This window comes from Eublepharis macularius, chromosome 2, assembly GCF_028583425.1.
Source record: "Eublepharis macularius isolate TG4126 chromosome 2, MPM_Emac_v1.0, whole genome shotgun sequence".
NCBI classification, from domain to species: Eukaryota; Metazoa; Chordata; class Lepidosauria; order Squamata; family Eublepharidae; genus Eublepharis; species Eublepharis macularius.
The window spans coordinates 201051109-201072967 of record NC_072791.1 but is presented as its reverse complement, the minus strand read 5'-3'; the positions used below and the strand labels follow the sequence as shown (position 1 = coordinate 201072967).

The 21859-nt window shown below is 42.5% G+C and overlaps 1 protein-coding gene across 6 annotated transcripts in view; it reads left to right on the top strand.

The window, feature by feature from the left end:
• The window catches only part of GPR155 (G protein-coupled receptor 155), a 55353-nt gene that overhangs the window by 12813 nt on the left and 20681 nt on the right, over positions 1-21859 (top strand). For all 6 annotated transcript variants that reach the window (XM_054970336.1, XM_054970339.1, XM_054970337.1 and 3 more), the window contains exons 2-10: positions 2118-2629; positions 8681-9080; positions 11032-11197; positions 12661-12816; positions 15209-15292; positions 15914-16034; positions 18106-18190; positions 18282-18372; positions 21493-21706. In XM_054970336.1, coding sequence (XP_054826311.1) covers positions 2167-2629; positions 8681-9080; positions 11032-11197; positions 12661-12816; positions 15209-15292; positions 15914-16034; positions 18106-18190; positions 18282-18372; positions 21493-21706 — 1780 coding nt within the window. In that variant the 5' untranslated portion in view covers positions 2118-2166. The remainder of the gene's footprint in view (positions 1-2117; positions 2630-8680; positions 9081-11031; positions 11198-12660; positions 12817-15208; positions 15293-15913; positions 16035-18105; positions 18191-18281; positions 18373-21492; positions 21707-21859) is intronic.

The window sequence follows — 21859 nt, the reverse complement described above, 5'->3', positions numbered from 1 at the left end:
TGAAAGAAACAAAGCCTTACTCCATTTACAGCAGAGAATTAAAATAGATGCTGGCAGCCTAGTCGATTGCATGCTTCATAGATCAGTTGTGAGGAATAGCCCTTCTGGTGGTGTTTCTCTACAGTTTCTAGACAGCCAGTGTATCCTTTTTGCCCTGGGAATCCAGACATATCTAATATCTCTCTCCGGGGCTTTTTTTCTGGGAAAAGAGGTGGTGGAACTCAGTGGGTTGCCCTCGGAGAAAATGGTCACATGGCCGGTGGCCCCGCCCCCTGATCTCCAGACAGAGGGGAGTTTAGATTGCCCTCCGCACCGCTGAGCATCGTGGAGGGCAATCTCAACTCCCCTCTGTCTGGAGATTCCGGCCGGGGCCACCAGCCATGTGACCATTTTCAAGAGGTTCTGGAACTCCGTTCCCCGTGTTCCCTCTGAAAAAAAGCCCTCGGTTACACACATGAAGCTGCCTTATGCTGAGCCAGGACTCTTGGTGTGTTAAGGTCAATAGCATTGTCTTCACGGAGAGGCAGGAACTCTCCAGGGCTCAAGCCGAGATCTTTCACTTTCCCTACTACCTGCGCCTTTAGCTGGAGATGCCAGGGCAAAGTGGATGCTCTACCCACAGCCCCTCCTTGAGCATTACTGAGATGCTTTTGCCAGACTTATCCACACCCATGTGTAGTTCTTTACAAGCCCCACGGAATGCGGCATTCTGTGAAATTCTGCATTCCGTTTTTTAAAGAAAAGTTTAAAGTGAAGTGTTTATAAAATACACTTTAGGTCTGTCCACAAACATATTAGAAAAAAATAGTTTAAATTAATGCTAAGTTGTGATCTTCCTTACTACCCATTACACCTCTTGCTGGGTTATTGAGATAACACTGTTCAAGACGGACATTAACGTTTATTACATTTTGTAAATATCAGTACAACTGAGACATGTTTTACTCTTTTAATAACTTGCGTTCTTAACCTATTTGGCATTCCATTGTAATGTACAAGCCAGCTTTCTTTCTTTAACATAATGAGAACGTTCTGTTAGACATAATTGTACTGCCCAGACAAACCGTGATGTGCTTGCAACAAGATTTCAAGCTCGTGCCCTCCCTATTATCTTGGCATGTCCCTGCCCCCCTCCTCCCCATGGCATGATTCACGGCTGGTTTGCCTGGCTGAGATGTAGTGCCAAAAATGGTTTCATTAAAACAATCGTGTGTTCTGGAACTTACGGTTGTAACGACAGTAGGCTCGAAAATGCCATATCTCCATAGAATCTAAGGATCCATAGAATCTAGAGGAAGGGCACAATTTCAATTAATCTTTATCCCTGTTTGTATGGCTTTTGTTGTGCTGTTTTATGGCTAACGTTTTGTCTACTATTCTGTTTTATTAATGCAGGTTCTAGGGTTAACTTGGTTCTGTCTAATGTTTTGTTGGTTTACTAGCTGTAGTTTCTTTCTATTTTTAGTAATTGTGTCGTGCCTTGAATGCTCTTAATGGAACAGACCTATAAATAAATACATTCAGTTTCCAGAGGTCAAAGCATGGGCACATATATGCAAATTTGCTCATTGGAATAATTATCACAGAATTCCTCTTCTTCTTCTTTTTTTGGTGCAGAAATGTTGGTTACCCTGTTACATTATTTTCATTTTTTTTTTAAAAGGAGACTACTCTTTCTCCCCTGCCTCCACCACCCTGCCTGTCATATGCTGGTTTTATTTTAGAGCTTCTTTATTGATGTTGCTTTTATCATTGCTGTTTGATTCCTTTTTATATTGCTTTTTTTGTGTACAGTAAGCCACCTTAAATGCCCACACCACTTGTGGCGTAAGGCTGGCACATACTTTTTCAAAATAAACATACCTAGTTCCAGTGCTTCTCAGTCCTTGTCAAGTGCTGTAACCCTTCCAAGTAAGAGACTGCATTCCTTCTGCAATCCTTTTCTCAATGCCTTTTTGGTGCTAGATAAATGTTCAGGGGAATCTGTTCACAGTTTTGGAACCCGATCATGAGTGAAAGTGCATGTGATAGAAATTTGGAAATTTAGTTAGGATAATTGGTGAAATGTGCCATGCACTCAGAAGAGGTAATGCTGCCTTTCTTGTTGTATTTCACAGCTCAAGATCTACTTGCTGAATATACATTCAGGGAAAACAGTGAACGAGCATGGATGTTTTCACGCAGGTTGGCACAAAGAATCTCTCCTCGGCCAATATGTCCACTTTTCTCTCGGGCAGATTCGGGTACCAGCTCAACTTCACTAGCAGTTCTCCATCCATGTCTATCAGCAAGCTCTTCCCAGCCTTGTTACAATGCTTTGGCATCATCCTCTGTGGATATATTGCTGGACGAGCCAACATAATCACGTCGACTCAGGCTAAAGGGCTAGGAAACTTCGTCTCTCGCTTTGCTCTCCCTGCTTTATTGTTCAAAAACATGGTTGTCCTGAATTTTTCCCATGTGAACTGGTCCTTCCTCTACAGCATCTTGGTTGCCAAAGCATTAGTATTCTTCTTAGTGTGCATCTTAACGTTGTTGGTAGCCACTCCAGAGAGGCGGTTTAGCAAAGCTGGACTGTTTCCCATTTTTGCCACTCAGAGCAATGATTTTGCACTAGGATATCCTATAGGTAAGAAGCAATTTTCAAAAAGTCTTCTTGTTTTTTGTCATTTAATTTGTAACGTATTTGTACTCTTATCTGTTTACGTAATATCTACTACTTGAATTTGAGAATGAATGCAGGTCGCTATGCTGAAATCATACAGGAAGTGTGAAATAACTTTGTACAAATAAAACCAGTTTACTGGTGCTCTGCAGTGCTTATGATTTCAGTGGGCTTTCCTGGATTATTCCAAGATGTTGAAATGTCAGCATAGTATCTTTCAGGTGCTATCTTGACGATATATCTCAGAACAGCAGTTGCACATTGCTTAGTGACAGACATACTTTCATGCTAAAGTCTGCCTGGGAACCTTTTTGCAATTTTAGTGCCTCCTTATTCCCTTACAACTAGAAGTTAACTCAAGAGAAAGCTTTTATCTTTTCTGTATGAATTAACTTTCTGGGGTGGCCAGCAATAACTTCTCTTATGTGTGTAGGCAAAATTAAATACATACAGTATATTTCATCTGGCTAACTATGCAACTGCAGAGGGAAAATCTGTAATAGGAAATAAGCATTATTTCTTTGTGGAATGTGCTCATTAGCAATTTACTCATCTCATTTACAGTGCAGCCTGGAATAATTCTGCATCGGATTACCCGATTAATGATGGAATCCAGAAACCATCTGAATTAACTGACTACAAAACTGCTTTCCAAGAACTGCAGCTTACACATATCTGTAACTTAGCTGTGGTGCTTGCTTGCTTAAATCCAGCTCGCGTATTGCGATACTAAAAATGTGTTTGTTGGACTCTCTGTGATGCTAGTATGAAATTCTTGTAGCTGTGATAAATTATTCTGTTGGGATGATGCAGTAGGCATTATACTTAACTGTAAGCTTTTACTGGCTTATATATTTATTTACTTATACCCTTTCTTTCTCCCCAGTGGGGACCTGAAGCTGATTACATCATTCCCTCCTCCATTTTATCCTTACAACAGTCCTGTAAGGTCGGTTAGGCTGGGAGTATGTAACTGGCCAAAGGTCACTCAGCCAGCTACCGTGCAAAGTAGGGATTTGAACTGCGGTCTCCCAGATCCTAGTCCAACACTCTGTCTACTACATAACACTGGCTTCTAATGGGGAAAGTAATGGGATTAGTCATTTCAGTGAGGAAGTTTAGGTGTGTACTTTAGTGCAAATAAATAAAATAAAAAATTCTACACCAAGAAAAAGCATCCTGTGTAAATTAATCATGTTTACATAATGCCTTTGCAGATTTATTATGTGGAGGTACAGTGAGCTAAGGAGGCCTTCCAAGCTCTGTACTTCAGATTAAAGGGTTGGATCCAGCAGAAAATCTCTGCTGAAAGAAGGCAATTCCATCAGCAGAGCATGAAATCTGTATCTCTCCCTTCCCACTGCAGCCCAAAATGCGCCCTGAAATGTGGTTCCTGAGAGGCCAGCAACCCCCAGGAACAGCATAACCGGGGAGTTGGAAGTGTCTCGGAGTAATCAGCTATAATTTCCCTCTGCTTCCATTAGTGGAATTTTTTTCTGGATCTAAGCCAGTAGTGGAGAATTCTGCAGTCTGTTGATTTTTCTGCTCCATATACACAGCCCTTGAGTTTATGTCAAACAACATCTCTTAAAATATGAATATATGTACTGAGAACATTGATTTCAAGTTTATACCAATTCACATGGCTGATATTCTTATGGTTTCTAAGGGAGTGCTATTTATGATGCCCAGGGGCAAGGGTAAATAATGGTTAATCCGCTTTATGAAAAGGTCACAGTCCTTGACTGGAAGAGGCAGGCTAAGAGTGTCTGGTGCAGTCTAGAAAAGAACATACTGACTCAGTTAATCTGGGTGGTTTCTGAAGGTTGTCATGAAATGACCTTAACAAGGCATAGTTAACCTTCTGTTGCATATTCTTTAAATACTGTTGATAACATAAATGCTGTGAGTAATTCCTCTTTAAACTGTAAACAAAATGAAAGGTTTGCCTTCATGGAGGACCAACTGAAGAAATCTAGTAAGTGTAATAAAGGTGCTTTTTTATAGAGCTAAGAAGCTTTCTTTCTTGAAATGATAATGGTTTTCAATGATCTGTAGACCTTGTGTAGCAGCACTTCCCTACTTGCCCTTCTGCTACAGTCAGCTGAGCCCCAATCAAATGTTGTTCCTGGACAGTCTGTGGGCCCTCAGGAATAACATAGGGGGGGACCAAAGTGGAGGTCTGCAGTCGAAAGGAAGAATCAGCAAAAATGGCTGCCCTCGTGTTTAAAAACTTCAGTGCCCTTCATTCTTCACAACTGTATGGTTTGGTTTAGGCCAGTAGTTTTGAGAATTATCCTGACAGTTTTGATAAGAGAGTGGTTGGCCCCTTACTACTCCTTTCTCCCCAGTTTCCCAGCAATGTAATTTATACATGTCGTCTTTGACAGGATGCAAACTGTGTGAGCGGATGAGTGGAAGGGGTGATTTCTTTTTCTGATTACAGCGTTCCTGGGCTTTCTTTTTACAGGATCTCTTTTGCCAAAAAAAATGTCTGTGATTTAAAAAAAAAATCTGTACCTGCAGATCCTGCAAACATTTAGTTGGAGGATCAGTGCAACAGCTAAAAAAACCCTTGGTTGCCTACCAATTAATTTTTGGATGCAATTTAGCATGCTACTTTTATAGCCCTACCTAGCTTGGGCTCAGGGAAACTTAAAGAGCATCTTCTTCCATATAAACTTTTGCACGTTGGGTTCCCCTTTGGAAGGGGAGCCCTTGCTTCATGTCTGTGAGAGCAGAGAGGGCAGGGCCTTTTTTTATGAGGCTGTTACAAGGGTGGAATTCTGCCTGCTTCTGGGCCTGTTCTCACTTGGCCTTTTAAAAAGTTGTCAGCTACTATCTATTATTTCTTTAATGTCTACTATCTAATATTTGAATGGGATTTTATATATATATATGTATATATATGTAGTTTAAATGTACTTGAATTGTGTACTCAGCATTTCGTGAGCTGCCTTGAGTACCTGATTGTGATAAAGCATAGAAGCTTCACCAAAAAATACCAGTTTGTATCCTACCACTCCGCTTTGAGGCCTTCCTCCAGCAAAAGAGCTGCTTCTGTCAGAAGACGTTTCCTAGGGCTGGAGGAGGGCTTGAAACTTTGCTGGGCAGAAGGGAAGGATACAGGCCATCTGCTGTGTAGTTTAGTGGTTAGAGTGTTGGGCTAGGATCTGGAAAAACCAAGTTTGAATCCTTACTCTGCCATGGAAGCTCCCTGGGTGACCTTGGGCCGGTCACAAACTTTTAGCCCAACCTACCTTGTAGGGTTGTTCTAAGGAAAAAATGGAGGAGAACAGTGTAAGCTTCTTTGGGTCCCCATTTTGGAGAAAGGCCAGGGTATGAGGTAAATAAAGTTCCTTAATTTAAGGAATGATGGATGAGCACCCACTAATTGGTCTGCTTGCAAGCTCTGGGGTTGTAGATGCCGTTTTCTCATCACCTCAGATTTCTCTAGGTTGACAGCTAGGAAGCCACTCAGTCCCTCTTAGTGAAGGTCTCCCCATTTAAGCAAAGAAGACCTTCAGTTGCTGACCCTTATTTTATATACATAATCCTCTGAACAGTTAAAGCTAACATACAGGGTGAAACAGAAAGCATCTCTTTAATCATTTCTGGGTGGGTTTGGTGATTAAATTGCGCTTCCAGCCATGGTGCGGTCCCTTTGCTGGAAGCGGGTTTATTGAAGTACCTTATCTCTAGCTAGCAGGCTTAGTCTGCCTCTTTTTCTTAGCAGATACCAAATCTCGTGTGTTTGGTTCATCTTCTTTACTGCCTGCTTTGTTTGCTTGTTTGGTATCCTTGAAATAGAACCTCACCAGCCTTTTTAATAGCATCTGTAGTTTTTATATAGGCATTCTGATGGGCACACGCCCTGTTTGAAGGAGCTTAATGTGTTGGTGGCCCTGCCCCGAGATTTGCTGCCTTACTGTGTAATTGCTTTGGATAAGGAATGACGAGTGCTATGCCAGCATCGCTAATGAATAAGCCAGCTGAAATGTTTTGACTCTACCAGTAACATCAGCAGTGGTCTTAGTAGTTCGTCATAGCAGCAGAATATCAAGAATCTTAAATGATTGGGTCCCAATCATATAATTACAGGTGGGGTAAATTAATCGAGCAGCAGCTGGTGGCCTCCTACTTGAAGGTGACTTTACATGCATAGTTTTGAGATCTAGATGGCCTAGATGCTCTGCTGGCAATGTGTTGTGCCCAGTCCCTCATTCTTTGAAGAAGTTATTGTTTAAGTCTATACCAGTGATCCTGCTGAAGTTGCCGTTAATGTGGCATAGTGAGTTACAAGCCCAATGTGATAGATAGTATTTTCCATGTCTCCTTAGGAAATTAGTTACTTGGGGTGTGTCCAGTAGGAAAAGTAGAGGGCCAGATCACCCGTTTGGAGTGTGGTATTCTTATAAAAGCAAGTAATACTTCTGTGACTCTGAAATAGGCAGAATCTGTACCATACGGGACTAGTTTATGTCACCCACCTGCAAGAGCAAATAACTAGGAATCTGTTTTGGTTTAGACAGGGCTTTTTTTCTGGGGAAAAGAGGTGGTGGAACTCAGTGGGTTGCCCTCAGAGAAAATGGTCACATGGCTGGTGGCCCCGCCTCCTGATCTCCAATCTAAACTCCCCTCTGTCTGGAGATCAGGGGGTGGGGCCACCAGCCATGTGACCATTTTCAAGAGGTTCTGGAACTCCGTTCCACCGCGTTCTTGCTGAAAAAAAGCCCTGGGTTTAGATATTTCTATCCTACCTACTTAAAAAAAATGTCTCCCAGGATGTCTTACAGATCTAAAAACTGTAAAAAGCAATATCATATTTAAAGCACTTTTGGATTTTTTTGGGAAAGATTCACAATCAAATTAGATGTTTATAAAATGAGTAAACAAAGCAGAATCACTTAGCATCTGAAAGATGTTAAAGTCAGCATCAGAAAACGTTGACAAAGGAAGAAGTCCATAGCTAGTGTACTAACACAGACTAGGCCTTTTCCTCAGTAGAGTCCCGGGCTTTAAGGGTAAGCAGCAGGGCTTTTTTTCAGCAGGAACACGGTGGAACAGAGTTCCGGAACCTCTTGAAAATGATCACATGGCTGGTGGCCCCGCCCCCTGATCTCCAGACAGAGGGGAGCTTAGATTGCCCTCCGCGCCGCCAAGTAGCACGGAGGGCAATCTCAACTCCCCTCTGTCTGGAGATCAGGGCAGGGCCACCAGCCATGTAATGATTTTCTCCAAGGGCAACCCACTGAGTTCCACCACCTCTTTTCCCCGAAAAAAAGCTCTGGTAAGCAGCATTACTTTTAATTGAGTCCAGAAGCATATAGTTAATCAGTGTTTATACTAGTGTTATAAAGAGAGAAACTGCAGTCTCCACATTCTCTGCCAGTTAAAGCTTTCAAGTAGTCTCTGCAGGGCAGCCTATGTAGGGAGCATTGCCATAATCTGTTCCTACATCTAACCCAGAAGAGGGTTCTACTGGGTAAAAGATACCTGCTCTTTCTGGGGGACTTCATGTGCTCCCAGTTACGCGCCATGGAGCATTGTTGACTGCACTGTGAGTCTCTGCTTTTTGAAAGTGTTATAAAAGTGAAGCTGAAACAAGTTCTGATATTGTGTGAGATGATAATTCTACTACCAGCATATTTAATTCAGTTCCATCAGTCGTTACTAGGATTCAATGGAATTCCTTGCTAGGCTATTGGCTATTAATAATTGGCCATGAGAGGAAGAGGAAATAAACACTTGTATGTTTCAGTGCATGATTGTACTTGCATCGGAAGCAGTAGAACAATGACTCTGTGTAGTATGGAAGTGAGTGCATGCTTGTGCTCTCAGCAAACTCTCTGGACAAGAATTTTATTTCCTAATTTGGATTGCTTGCTTAATTAGAGCGCATGCAATTAAAACATTTACATGTATTACAAAATATAGACAATGCTCCTGTATTATCATTTTTATTAAAATCCTTGTCAATAACTGTTTTGTATGTTTTTAAAACTTTTTTCCTAGTTGAAGCTTTATATCAAGCCACCTACCCAGAATATCTTCAGTACATTTACCTGGTCGCGCCGATATCTCTTATGATGCTAAATCCCTTAGGATTTATCTTCTGTGAAATCCAGAAATCAAGGGACAGTCGGACTACCTCTCTCAGCAAAAACAAGATAGTGTGGCTTGGACTTCTTCGAGTGTTGCAGAACCCAATTGTGTTTATGGTCTTCATAGGAATTGCCTCAAATTTCCTTTTTGCCCAAAAGGTTCCTGAGTATCTGGAAAACTTCCTTGATGGACTTGCCAGCTCATTTTCTGGCTCAGCACTTTTTTATCTGGGGCTCACCATGGTGGGCCAGATAAAGAAACTGACAAAGGGAACGTTTGTTGCACTGATTCTTCTTATTACAGCTAAACTGTAAGTTTTATTTTTATTCATTATTATTGGGTTTCTGTGGGGGAGTTTTTCAGGACTGTGCAAAAGTCTAAAAAAATCTTCTGACATGGGATCGTATCAACATGAATTTGGAAAAATAACTTGGGGGAGTCCTAACTTTATTTCTCTGTAGAGCTATAAAATTAACATTAATTTATGTATTTTGTTGGCCGGTCCACTATGTATGCAACTTTGTACCCAGTTATACATGTTTAAGTTAATAGCTTGTATCCTACTGAAAATTAGTACGGACAGGATATTTGTCAGTAGTGCACAATTTTCTCACCTCCCACCTCTCACTGCAGCCTTAAGTGCCCCCCCCCCCCAATTGCTGTTCCCAGGGAACTGATGTCCTCCAAGAGTACCATAAGGAGATTGGGAGGAATTACTGAAAGCTGTCCCCCAGAAATGTTAGGCGTGATTCAACCCAACATGAGTAAAAAGAATCTGATGCTTATTATTACTTTGTGATGGGCCTCGGTATGTGTTGTTTTGTCTCTTCACTGTTATGAGGTCCTGAGTATGCACTTCATAAATGCTAAGGACTCCTTAGTCTCGCATTCTTTACAAGAATCTCAGCACAGGCTAGATGATGCCCCCGGAAATGGCCAGCCCTCCACCACTGGACCATGACCTCTGCCTGCATGCTAGGATATTAAGTTGGTTGGTGCTGAAATGCAAGCAGCTGACTTCAAAAGCTGGCAATGAGCATTGCTCTTTATTTTTGGTACTTCTGAAAGCTCATCCCTCTTGAAGTGGGCTGCTTTTATTTTTACAGCTGTGGGATAAGTATCTTTGGCTATGGCATTTTGAGGTGAGAGTCATTTAGAAAACAAATATTGAATAATAATAATAATAATAGTAACATTTGATTTATATATCACCCTTAACACCCATGCAGAGCAGTTTACAAAGTATGTTATTATTATTCCCACAACAAACACCCTGTGTGGTAAGTGGGGCTGAGAGAGCTCTGAGAGAGCTGTGACTGACCCAAGGTCACCTAGCTGGCTTCAAGTGGAGGAGTGGGGAATCAAACCTGGTTCTCCAGATTAGAGCCCAGCTGCTCTTAACCACTACTCCAAACTGGCTGACAAATGTGTTCTTTCTCTTTACCCCACCGGTGTATGTTTAATATGCCTGCTGTATATACTCAGTGAACACCATCGCTTTTGCAAGGGAGATGTACAAATGTGCAAGTGCAGGGATCCCTAACTGGCTGCCAGGTAAATGGCCATTTGTGTGTTCAGTCCTAGATCTCTTACCAGTCATTCGTATAAATCACATGAACACTCTGTAGATGTGCTAACGAACGTCTCTGCAGTGTAAAGTGTGAAACAGCTCTGAATTGTATCCCTTTGACTACAATAATTTCTAAGCAGAGGAAAGGAAAGAACTGGGTTTCACTGGACTAAATTAACTGTAAAATCCTGAGCAGAGTTGCTCCAGTCTCAGCCCATTGAAATCAGTGGGTTTAGATTGGAATAACTCTGCTTTGGATTTCACTGTAAGTGTTGTTGATACCCAATCTCAGCTCAAGAAGGGAGGTGGAGCTTGTTTACAGAAGGATCCAGTATTCTGTTTTGCACAAACGGTTGGGTTCATTAACTACTTGAGAAACCTAAGAGGAAAGCCACATTCCTATATGAGCCTTCCCTTAATTTCTTCTTGTTCAAAGTATTATATAGCAGTGCTTATGTCCACAGACGACAATGCAACATTCTCAAGTCCCAGTGAAATCACGGCACTGCAGTTTGCTGAGCTATGCATTGAATTGTAACCTCAGTATATTCAAAGAACACACAAGGTTTTAAAAAGTTACCTTACCTGACCTCCCTTTGCTTGTTTTATTGGAGAATTCGTTTATTGTATTTTGCTTCAGATCGTTAGGATTTTCACTCCAGTGATCTGTATTTCCTTTTCTTTCTTTCAGACTGTTGATGCCACTTCTATGCAGGGAAATGGTGGAGTTACTGGACAAGAGCAGCAGCCTGGTCAACCACACCAGCTTAGCAAACTATGCATTTCTTTATGGAATCTTTCCAGCCGCTCCCGGTGTGGCCATCTTTGCTACACAGTTTAACATGGAAGTAGAAATTGTACGTGTCAGAGCCCTCTAACGGGGGGTACTAAGGTAGAATTAGAGCATCCCCTATTTGAAAAGAAGCTTTTTCTTACGCAGGCACTTCTAGTTTCTTGTGCTGTTCCAAGATAACAGCTACGGTCCAACCAAGAGCTGAATGCACTTAAGCCCCTAGATCAGAGATTGCCAGCTTTTTCTTGAAAGAGAACTACCTCTAAGTAATGAAAAATATTCTGAGCTATCTCCGCTGCCCAGCGGTGTAGTGTGGGTTGCCAGCACCTGGGGCAACTCCTGGCAGGAGGTGGTGCCCCTGGAACCACATGCGCGCACAAAGAGTGCACATGCTCCTGGGACCGTATGATGACATCACTTCTGGGAAGTGACATCATCATTCGGGGCACGCCCCCCCCAATTCAGGCCGCTCACCTCCCTGCCCCTTACCTGGCAGCCCTACAGTGCAGCCACCCACGCTGCCGCCACCCAGCCAGCAGCCACTGCAGGATGGCCAACTCAGTGCACAGCAAGCCAGCCACTCCATTGGTGCAGCAGGTGGCCAGGACAGTGTGGGCAGCTTCCCACGGATGCAGCACAGCCTCTGCTCAGTGCAGCACCCCTAAAAACTATGCGCCTGGGGTGACCGCTCCTCTGGCCCCCCACGCTATGCCACTGCCCCCCCCCAACATGTTACCAAGTTTTGTTCCATTCTAGAAACCGAACATGGACTCAGAAGAGTACCAGAAATTAAGCCATCAGCTATGCTGCACAAAGGAAAATCTACAAAATAAAGGCTTAAAACAGTCTAGAGCAGATATTTTTACAATCTTTTCATGATCTTTTCCTGGGCCTTCTAGGGAATGCGCACGTTAAGCTGCGGCAGCCGGTGAACTATCGGTAGTTCACAAGCTTCCTTTTGGAAACCCCTTCCACGGATGCTTAACTTGTGTTCAGTGCTCCAATTTTTTTTCAGGCTGTTCTCATATCTGATTCATGGGCTGCTTCTGTTAATATGTTGGCAGGGGAGATTATTTTGTAGTGGAAACCAGCGTTCAGCATTTTCCAGTGGGCATACTTGAGGGCAAGAACTTTGTGGTATTCGTGTTTCTACCAGATTAATTCCTTTGTCAAGAAAATATAATGCCCTAAGACTGTGGTTCCCAACCTTTTCAGATATGAAGACCCCTTCTTAACATCAGAAATGTTTGGGTGTCCCCCCCTCCCATGACAATTGTACTATTAGTATCCATTGATTGAAAAAATACATAATGACAAAAAGATCAAAATGACAATGCTTAGTGTGCAAATGGATTTGCAGACTCCTTGCAATAACTGCATCCCCCCCACCCCTCCCAGGGGTTCTCAGCACTGAGGTTGGGAACCACTGGCCTCAAGAGGTTTCAAGGAAAAGAACTGTGATCTGACAATTTGAGTAACTAGTGATTTTTTCCTAATTGTGTCTGTCGTCTTGCTTTCTGATTGCAGATCACTTCTGGAATGGTAATCAGCACTTTTGTCTCTGCCCCTATCATGTATGTTTCTGCTTGGCTGTTAACTATTCCATCTATGGATCCAAAGAAATTGGCATCTGCAATCCAAAATGTTAGCTTTGATATTAGTATTGTTAGTCTTGTTTCTTTGGTAAGTGTCAAATTATCAAAACTATATTACTGTTGTAAAAAAAATGTCTGGTGAGAACTGATAGTTAATATTTTGACCAGTTGCTAGAATATAATCAGGATCCTAGAAACTGGTACAATTGTGTAATCTTGCTTATTTGTTGAAAGGGCATCTATAAAATGAATGACCACTTGTCTGATAATGGAAAATGGAACTAGTGGAACCTGTTGCCTTTGAACTACCACTGGGTCTCCTGGCACTCGTTTGCTTTTTCCTCAAAGCATCTCTTCCCAAAAGCAGAGTGCCAGTCAGGGCTTTCTTCTGCTTCAAGGCGCAAGAGGTGCTTCAGAAAAACACAGAAGAATCATAGGGTTGGAAGGTACCTCTAGGGTCATCTAGTCCAACCCTCTGCACAATGCAGGAAATTCACAACTACCTTCCCCCCACACCCCCAGTGACCCCTCCATGCCCAAAAGATGGCAAAACACTGTCAGGATCCCTAGCCAAACTGGCCTGGTGAAAATTGCTTCCTGATACCAAAGTGGCAATAGGCATTACCCTGGGCACATAAGAAGGGGCTACAAGAACTAAGCACTGATGTAAACCTTCCTACCCTCCCTCTCATGATCTGTTAGATATTACCTTTATGTTTTCCTGGAGCACTCATTTAGAAACAGCCCCTTCATTGTGCTTAACATGAAACCTCTAAACACCTTGTGGAAGCACCCAACATTCTGTAGTTGGTCCCATATGGCAGCCATTTTATTGTGGTGCCCATTACCTGTTCTCAAAATTCCAGAATTGCCCAGAATTCAACAGGTTTGGGGATCCCTTCCTTAAAAGCTTCAAAATGGTGGGTGAACGTCCCTGCCACCTTCTGCAGATGGCTTATTAAAGGTGCTCATATGTTTATATCTGCACAAACATCTTGGTTTGTGAAAAGTATAATAGGAACAGAGATGGCCAATAAACCAATTTGTCCCTAAAATACCAAGCAAATCTGCTTGGTAATCTAAAATACCAAGCTGCATTGTGTGTGGGTGTTGGAAAAAGCATGTGGGTGAAGATTGTCTGTGCAACTCTCTTAGCACATGTGTGTATGGTGGAAGCGGCATCTGGATGCAGCATCCCGTAATCTCTCGCATGCGCAATAAAGTAGGTGGTGTCTTAACACAATGTAGCTGCCCTTTGTCCATTGTAGTTCTCCTGACATCTGGTGCAGTCAGTTGCTTTAAGGTGAAAGAGTTTGAAGCTTCAAACAAAGGTCCTTCACGCTAGGTACAACAAACTGTCCTGACTGACCCATCAACGCCCAGCTCAAACCCCTAGAACTAGAAACATGAAATTTGGGGAGAACATTCCTTTCATGATGTAAACACCCACTAAGAAGGGATTTTAAGAAATTTGCCCCCTAAGGGGGTAAAAAAGGGTAAAATGTGTTTTCCCAAAAGGATACACATTCCCTGTGGGGCTGGCAGGCTGCTGCTGCTTGCGCCCCCGTCCACTGCCAGCTCGGCCACTCTTCCCTGATTGGGCAAGGATTTCAAGGTCATTTGCATATGCGGTCTGATTGGGACTCACAGCATTCCACACCTCATTCCCCCCCCCCCCAGAGACAGTTGGAACATAGAGGTCATTTGCATATGCGACTTGATTGGTCCTCATCCCCCACATTCTAAACAGTATGCAGTTGCTATTGGGAGTCATTGAATGTGTCCTGAGGTAAAATGCATCTCCCAGTTAAATACCATAGCGTAGCATGGGTATCAGGCTAGTTTAAAATATTTGTATGCTGCTGTTCTGGCAGGCTCTCAGCTATCAACAAGAATGTAAAATAAAGACAATCTAAAAACAGTTCCGCAGAAGTACAGATGCTGAAACCTCAAACGGCCATAAAACATTGTAGTAAATTCCTGTCCAATACATGCCCATGAGATCTGCCTGAGTTAACACTTAGTGTTTCATACTGTCAGGTTTTTATAACAACTTGATAATTAGCTCTCAGAATGCTAATTCCAAATAAAGGAGTGGGTCTTCTGACTGCGTTCCCTGAGATTTCGTAATGAAAAGATCCGTGACTGATTCATCTTTCTCTGCAATGTGTGACTAGGAGGTTTGTGGTTATATCCTTGAGCATCTATGAGGCTCACTTGCAGAACTGATGAGCATAGCTGGATTTACTCAGCATGTTGTAATACAGTCCTGCTGGTGAGCATCCCGTATGAACTGTGTATGTAGAACGCTTCCAGAAATCTCTTCAGTGAGATTTCACTCTGACTGAGAGACTGAAATCTGTTCAGTGAGATTTCCACCACAGAAAATGTTGTCTGAAGGCAGAATGTTTGAAAACTGCTGAAATACAAGATAACGTATGCTTGTGGCCAGCCAAACCATGACTTTATTTGTGTTTCAGGTCTGGTCCCTTGCTGTCATTCTTCTGAGTAAAAAATGCAAACAGCTTCCTCACATGCTTACAACTAACTTACTGATTGCACAGGTCAGTGCTTAGAAAATACAAACGATTTTGTCTTCAGAGGATTTCTTGAATAAATGAATGTTTAGAAACTAATTGAGAGGAGGAAGTATTATTTTTAAAAACATTGTGTTTAGAGCCTTTTGTGTATTATAAAGTTAATAGATTGCTGGGGTGAAAATACAGTATTTCCCTGTTCCTAACCTAAGCAGAGATCTTTCTTGCAGTTTGTTTTATCTTTGATATTTTAGATTTCAACTAAACTAGATCAACAACATGTTGATGAATTATATGAATCATTTAGAAATATCTTTTGATCAAAAGATCCCGTGATAAATGAGGCATGTGATTTTTAACTGATTCTGTTAACGTCAAGAATGTCCTAGAGGCATTCCATCTTCCCTCTCATAGATGATGGAATTCCGTTTTTAAAATATGTGTGTCTGAAAATAGTATCTGGAAATGAAGTGTTATTTCATCAGATTTTATTATTTCAGTCATATGCAAATTCTTGTATATCCATTAATTTAACTTCATTGGTTTCTTAAATGAATTGCATGAATGACGTTTATTTGCTGAGATTTCTTTAATGGGCTGCCAACCTTGAAATAAACTAAACAGTGGCATTTTTAAAAACCTTTTCAGTTTGTATCCTGCATTGGGATGGTGATGTGGAACTTCACTATTGAGGAAAGAAACGTCACTGTGCAAATACTTGTGTTCGTTTTCCTGTACAGTGCACTTTATAGTGCTTTTTTGTGGACAGGTAAATGAAAAATTACTCGTTTCTACAAAGCGAAAGTAAGCTCTTCTTTGGTGGTAGATCTTTCATAAGCTAGACACCTAGAACTCCAATAGCAAATCCTCATACATCATGCGGACTCTGCAGTTTCCAACCCTCAGCCACCCTTCCCTGGCCATCTTATATGGTTACCAAGCCACCTCTTCTATGGTCTTCCTATTCCAGAGCAATGTGCTCTTCCTAATTACTCAGGGTCTGCCTGAGAGCCAAGCTACAAGTGACGCCTGACACAGGTTGGACACTTGTCAGCTTACCTCAAGTTTTGATGGGAAATGTAGGCGTCTTGGTTTTACAGCTTGGCTCTCTATTACAGCTGCAAGACCAGGATGCCTACATTTCCCATCAAAACTTGAGGGAAGCTGACAAGTGTCCAACCTGTGTCAGGCGTCACTTGTAGCTTGGCTCTTTGTTCCTTGCCTGACTCAGAGCCAAACTAATCATGATACAACAAAGAAGAGAAGAGGGTGGGTGGGAGAGCCCCCACAGACTCAACCCAGACAAGCAGGGGAAAATACAGGGGTCATGTTACAAAGTAAAATAAAAATATATTCCAAATGGCCATTTATTATTAGTGTACACAAAGTTCAAGTTAAAAACATAGGGCCTGAATAGCAGGCTACATGCATAAGTTAAAAATAGCTAAAACATTCTCCATACACACATGATGATAGTCTAGTGACCAACACAAAGACCGACCGTATGAATTTTGGCCCTAAGGCCTTCCTCAGTGGTCAAGAGCCAGTTTGGTGTAGTGGTTAAGAGCATGGGACTCTAATCTGGAGAGCCGGGTTTGATTCCCCACTCCTCCACGAAGCCAGCTGGGTGACCTTGGGCGAGTCACAGTTCTCTGGAACTCTCTCAACCCCACCCACCTCACAGGGTGATTGTTGTGGGGTAATAATAACACTTTGTAAACCGCTCTGAGTGAGCATTAAGTTGTCCTGAAGGGCGGTATATAAATCGAATATTATTCTTATTAATATTTTTGGTGAACAAACACACCCATACATTCAGAAACCAATATAAAAATGCTCCCGATGCTCTTATCTAAAATGCAAAAAAAGAAAGGAGGAAGGAAAAAATGTTTTTAGTGTTGGTAACCACTATACTCTGGAAATATTTTTTAAGAAAAACACTAAACCAATTTTGCCTTTTGTATTGTATGGTATAATAAATTTGTTGCAGCAGGCCGGGGATTGCACTCACACTTTGCTCTTCATTTAATATGATATTCTATAGAAAAAAATTACAAATGAACTAAATATTCCATACAAAACTTTTTCAATCCCCCAGGGCTCTCCAATCTCCAGTAAACCTGAGGCTTGGTTTCTAGTGTTTTGGGGGGTGTTTCATCAGTCTGCAGTTGCAGTCAAGTGGCACTTTAACCTCATGAAGTTCAGCTATATGAAAAAATAGAAGGGTGATGCAATTATCTCCCATGTGATATGGAGATATTTTTAGACTATAGTGGTTGGCAACACTAAAAACATTTTTCTTCCCTCCTTTCTCTTTGCTCTTAACTTGTTTTTAACCTGAACTTTGTGCATACCAATAAATACTTATTTGAAATATATTTTATATTTTACTTTGTAACTTGACCCCTGTATTTTCCCTAAACTAGACATGATGCCTGTTCCTCCACATGACTTACAGAGAGACGTTACATTGGGGAATAAACGTTCCCAAACACTCTGGGCTCGGGGGCTCAACCAGGGGGAAGGAAGGTCCTCAGCCCTCACCCCAACACACACCTTTCTCCTGGGCCAAAACAGCCATCAAAAGGAGAGGTCTTATTTGCCCCACTTGTTCCCTGACATCGTGTCTGTCTGTAAGCTGGGCTGGAGAACCCTTGCCCGAATCCAGTAGATACCCTATCAGACTTGTTACTTGTGTTAAAAAAAACCTAGCAATTGCACAATTCCCTTAGCATATTCCTACTTCTTTTGTACCTGCCCACAAGCATCCCAGTTTGGGACTAATCTGCAGTCAGCAAACCGAGTTTTTCTGTTGTCTGTCTCTCTGTTCCTTCTCCCAGGTCTCTTATCCCTGTCTTTGCTGCTTTTGAAAAAAAAAGAAGCCATAAAAGTCCCGATTGGATTTATCATTCTAGCTGGCTGGGGGTAAGTGAGAAGAGGCTCTTTACTGAAAAAATCTGTTGGAAGTCACAAGCTGGTTGCGCATATGACTAAACTGTTGTGTTCCTTATTGCAGGATCCCAGCTGTTCTTGTTGGAATCATGTTAATGGCTGGTGAACGAAGTAAAGATATCATCGACTCTGCATTTTTTTATGGGAAGCTTCAGGTATGGATACGCTTCTCTTCCCATCTTCTGATAGCTGCCTATTCCCCAGATCAGTGTCATGAACCACTTAGGCAGCTCCTCTGCTGAAAAGAGAACATTTTGCTCAAGGGCTTCTCCAGACTTTGTTTGGTGAGGGTCTCTAGAAAGAGAAGACCGTAAGAAAATTATTTGCAGTTAACTTGCCTTTTGGATCTTTTCCCCCAGCAGTCCAATCTCAGTAGTTTATTGTTAAGGAAAATCATTATTTCCTTTGTCAGTGCATCCATTTCTGTTTCATGTACTGAGTAGAATGACTGTGTAAGGGCCCCTGGACCTTGCCGAATAGTACCTGTGACAAGTTGTCACTTGTGGCAAAGGACAGCAGCTCCTTCTGATGCACGGTGCCTGGATGTGTCTCAATCAGTTTTAAAAATGAAATTTCATCAGTGGCAGATCAACCAAGAGATGAAGGTGCAGAATGTAGTAGGAAGAGAGGAAAAAGAGAGCACCTTGATGGGGCTGAGTCACACATGCTAATGTCTCGCTTCTTATCACTTAACACAGTTGCAGCTGAATGTGTATGGGGTGTAGAGAGTGGGTAGAGAGAACCTTTTTTCCCCTCTCCCATAATACTAGAAATCAGTGGCACCCAATGAAATTGTTGGACATAAATTCAGGTCTGACAAAAGAAGTGCTTCTCCACTCAGCAAGTTATTCAGTTGTGAAATTCTCTGCCATTGTCCATAGGGGTCTTTCGCATAGGTTATCTGCCCCGAGGTCAGTGCTTTTGGGAAGCGGGTCTTTTTCCTGTTTCCCCGCAGCACCGTGGTACATTTGGGCACCTCCGAGGCTTTCCCCAGCTATTTTCCAGCTTTCTCAAACCCAACTTTGTTCTGAAGTTTTGGGAAAGATCACAGTAAAACCAGGATGGCTGTTGTGTGAGTGAGTAAATTCGGATTTTCTAATCCACATGGCAGCCATTTTCCCCAGACCCTCTCCCTGCAGCAGCCCCTTCCGCCCCCCACCACTGGGGACTTACATTTTTTTAAAAAATTGGCACTAGAATATTGTGATATCAATATACCGGGGGTGGGCAAATTGCGGCCCGCGGACCACATGCGGCCCGCTACAGAGTTTTTTGTGGCCCGCCAAGACAGTCCGAAAAATCCACCTTGAACCGAGATTTCCTTCCCGTGCGCGATATGAAATTAGCACAATAAATAAATTGAATAAAACTACCACTATTTTATTTAATTTATATTTATTGATTTTTATGATACAATTTATACCTCTTCTGAAATGCAAAGTTAACTAATGAATGCAATCATTTTAAAAGGTGCGGCCCTCCGCTAACCTCCGCTCCCAAAATTTGGCCCCCGAGCCAAAACAATTGCCCACCTCTGCAATATACCATTGTCATGATAGGTGTACCAGGTTTTTTGAATTCCTAGCTTTCATTTAAAAATAGGCAACTCTCTAGTTTATTCCATTGCAGAGTTATAAAGAAAAAGTCGTCTTCTAACAAGGGAAGGGGCTACGGGCTTATTTTTTAAAATGAATGCTGGGGATTCCAAGAACCTGCTAACACCTATCATGATAACAGTATATTGATAAGATGATATTCTAGAGCCGACTCTTTTTTTTTTTAATGTAAAACCCCCATGGCTCAGGGAAGGGGGGATGGCACTTCCAGCCGACGGGGTCAGGGGAAAACTGCCCTGTGGGAGCCCAAGTGCGCTACACTTTATTTGGAGCCAAACCAGCAACAGGGAAGTCACAAGATCCTGTCCCTGTAGAGAAGATACTATAGGTGATGGCCACGGGTATAGATGGGTTTAAAGGGGGATTAGGCAGGTTCATGGGAAGGGAGGTCCAGCATTTTTTTTTATTTTGTTTGTTTATTTACTTCATTTGTATCTCACCTTTCTTCTCACTGGGGACCCAAGGCGGCTTACATCATTCTCCCCCCTTCATTTTGTCCCCACAACAGCCCTGCGAGGCTAGGTTAGGCTGGGAGAGTGTGACTGGCCCAAGGTCAAATAGGAAGCTTCTGTGGCAGAGCAGGGGTTTGAACTTGGTTCTTCAAGATGCTAATCTGACACACGAACCACCGCACCACACTAGCACTCAGTGGCACCTAGCCATGATAAGTGAAGGAAACCTCCATAATAAGTATTTGAATATAATAATAATGATAATAATAGAATAACGACAGCAACAACATTTGATTTATATACTGCCCTTCAGGACAACTTAACACCCACTCAGAGCGGTTTACAAAGCATGTTACTACTATCCCCACAACAATCACCCTGTGAGGTAGGTGGGGCTGAGAGAGCTCCAGAGAGCTGTGACTGACCCAAGGTCACCCAGCTGGCTTCATGTAGAGTGCGGAATCAAACCTGGCTTAACCACTACACCAAACTGGCTCTCTGTCAGGAGGCAACGTCAGAAAGGCCTTGGCCTGGCCTTTTTCGTTGGCTGCTGTGTTGAAAAGCATGCTGGACTAGACGAACCACTGGTCTGATCCCACAAAATTGACTGAAAAGCCTGGGAATGTTGATATGTTAAGAAGGTGGTGTGTGATCTGCGATAGCTTGCTCACTCGTGCAAGTCACTGTGCGATGCTGCAGGCCTCCCGTAATGGGTACATGTGGGTGGGTCAGCCCTTGCAAACCCAGCATAGAACCACAAACGGCCCAAAAGTTCCTCCCCCCCCCCAAAAAAAGTACAATAAAATAAAGGAAGAGAGCAGGTGTAGCTGAGACAACCTCAGCAGAAAAGCAAAACAAAAGGATTAAGTTTGTGTAAATTGAATCGAACGAGCATCCTGACTATTTTTCTCGTATCCAAAATTGTTCTTGTTTTTTGCCCAGGGTCCCAGAGCAGAGTTTTCCAGCCAGTGGATCCCAAACCAAAAGTGGGTCACAAAGCCTGTGAAAGCGTATCCCAGGCTTTGGCGTTTTTATCAATTGGTGCATGCTTTGTTTTGCTTTTTTAAATAGTGGGTCACCGTACTGAATTAGTTACAACTTGTGGCTCACCATACCCAAAAGCTTGGAATCATCATCCTAGAGAAAAGCGATGCTAAATCTTAATTTTTGAAAGACAGACACCGCTATCTTCCTTTTTTTTTTGCAGATGATTATTACGGCGGTAATTGTCTTCATCAGCATATTGATCTCAGGTGTGTCGCTCATGTGCATGAACAGGGCAGGCCCAGAGGCCAGCTATGAAGTATTGACCCAGCAATCCCAACTGAGTGCAACGGAGGAACCTGAAAGGGATGCAAACGAGCAAAGCCCCTCTTCAAACAGTGTTTCTCGTTCACTGACAGAGCCCTCCGTGGAAAGAGGTATGGTGAACACCGGCATAAAATCCGAAGTAGGGAAAGCGTGAATGATTATTCCTGCTTGCTGCAGCAGTGTCTGATTCTTGATATTGAGGGCTCAGCCGTGGAGATAGTTTTAACAGCACAAAAATGTAGCAGCCTAAAACGGTCTTCGTA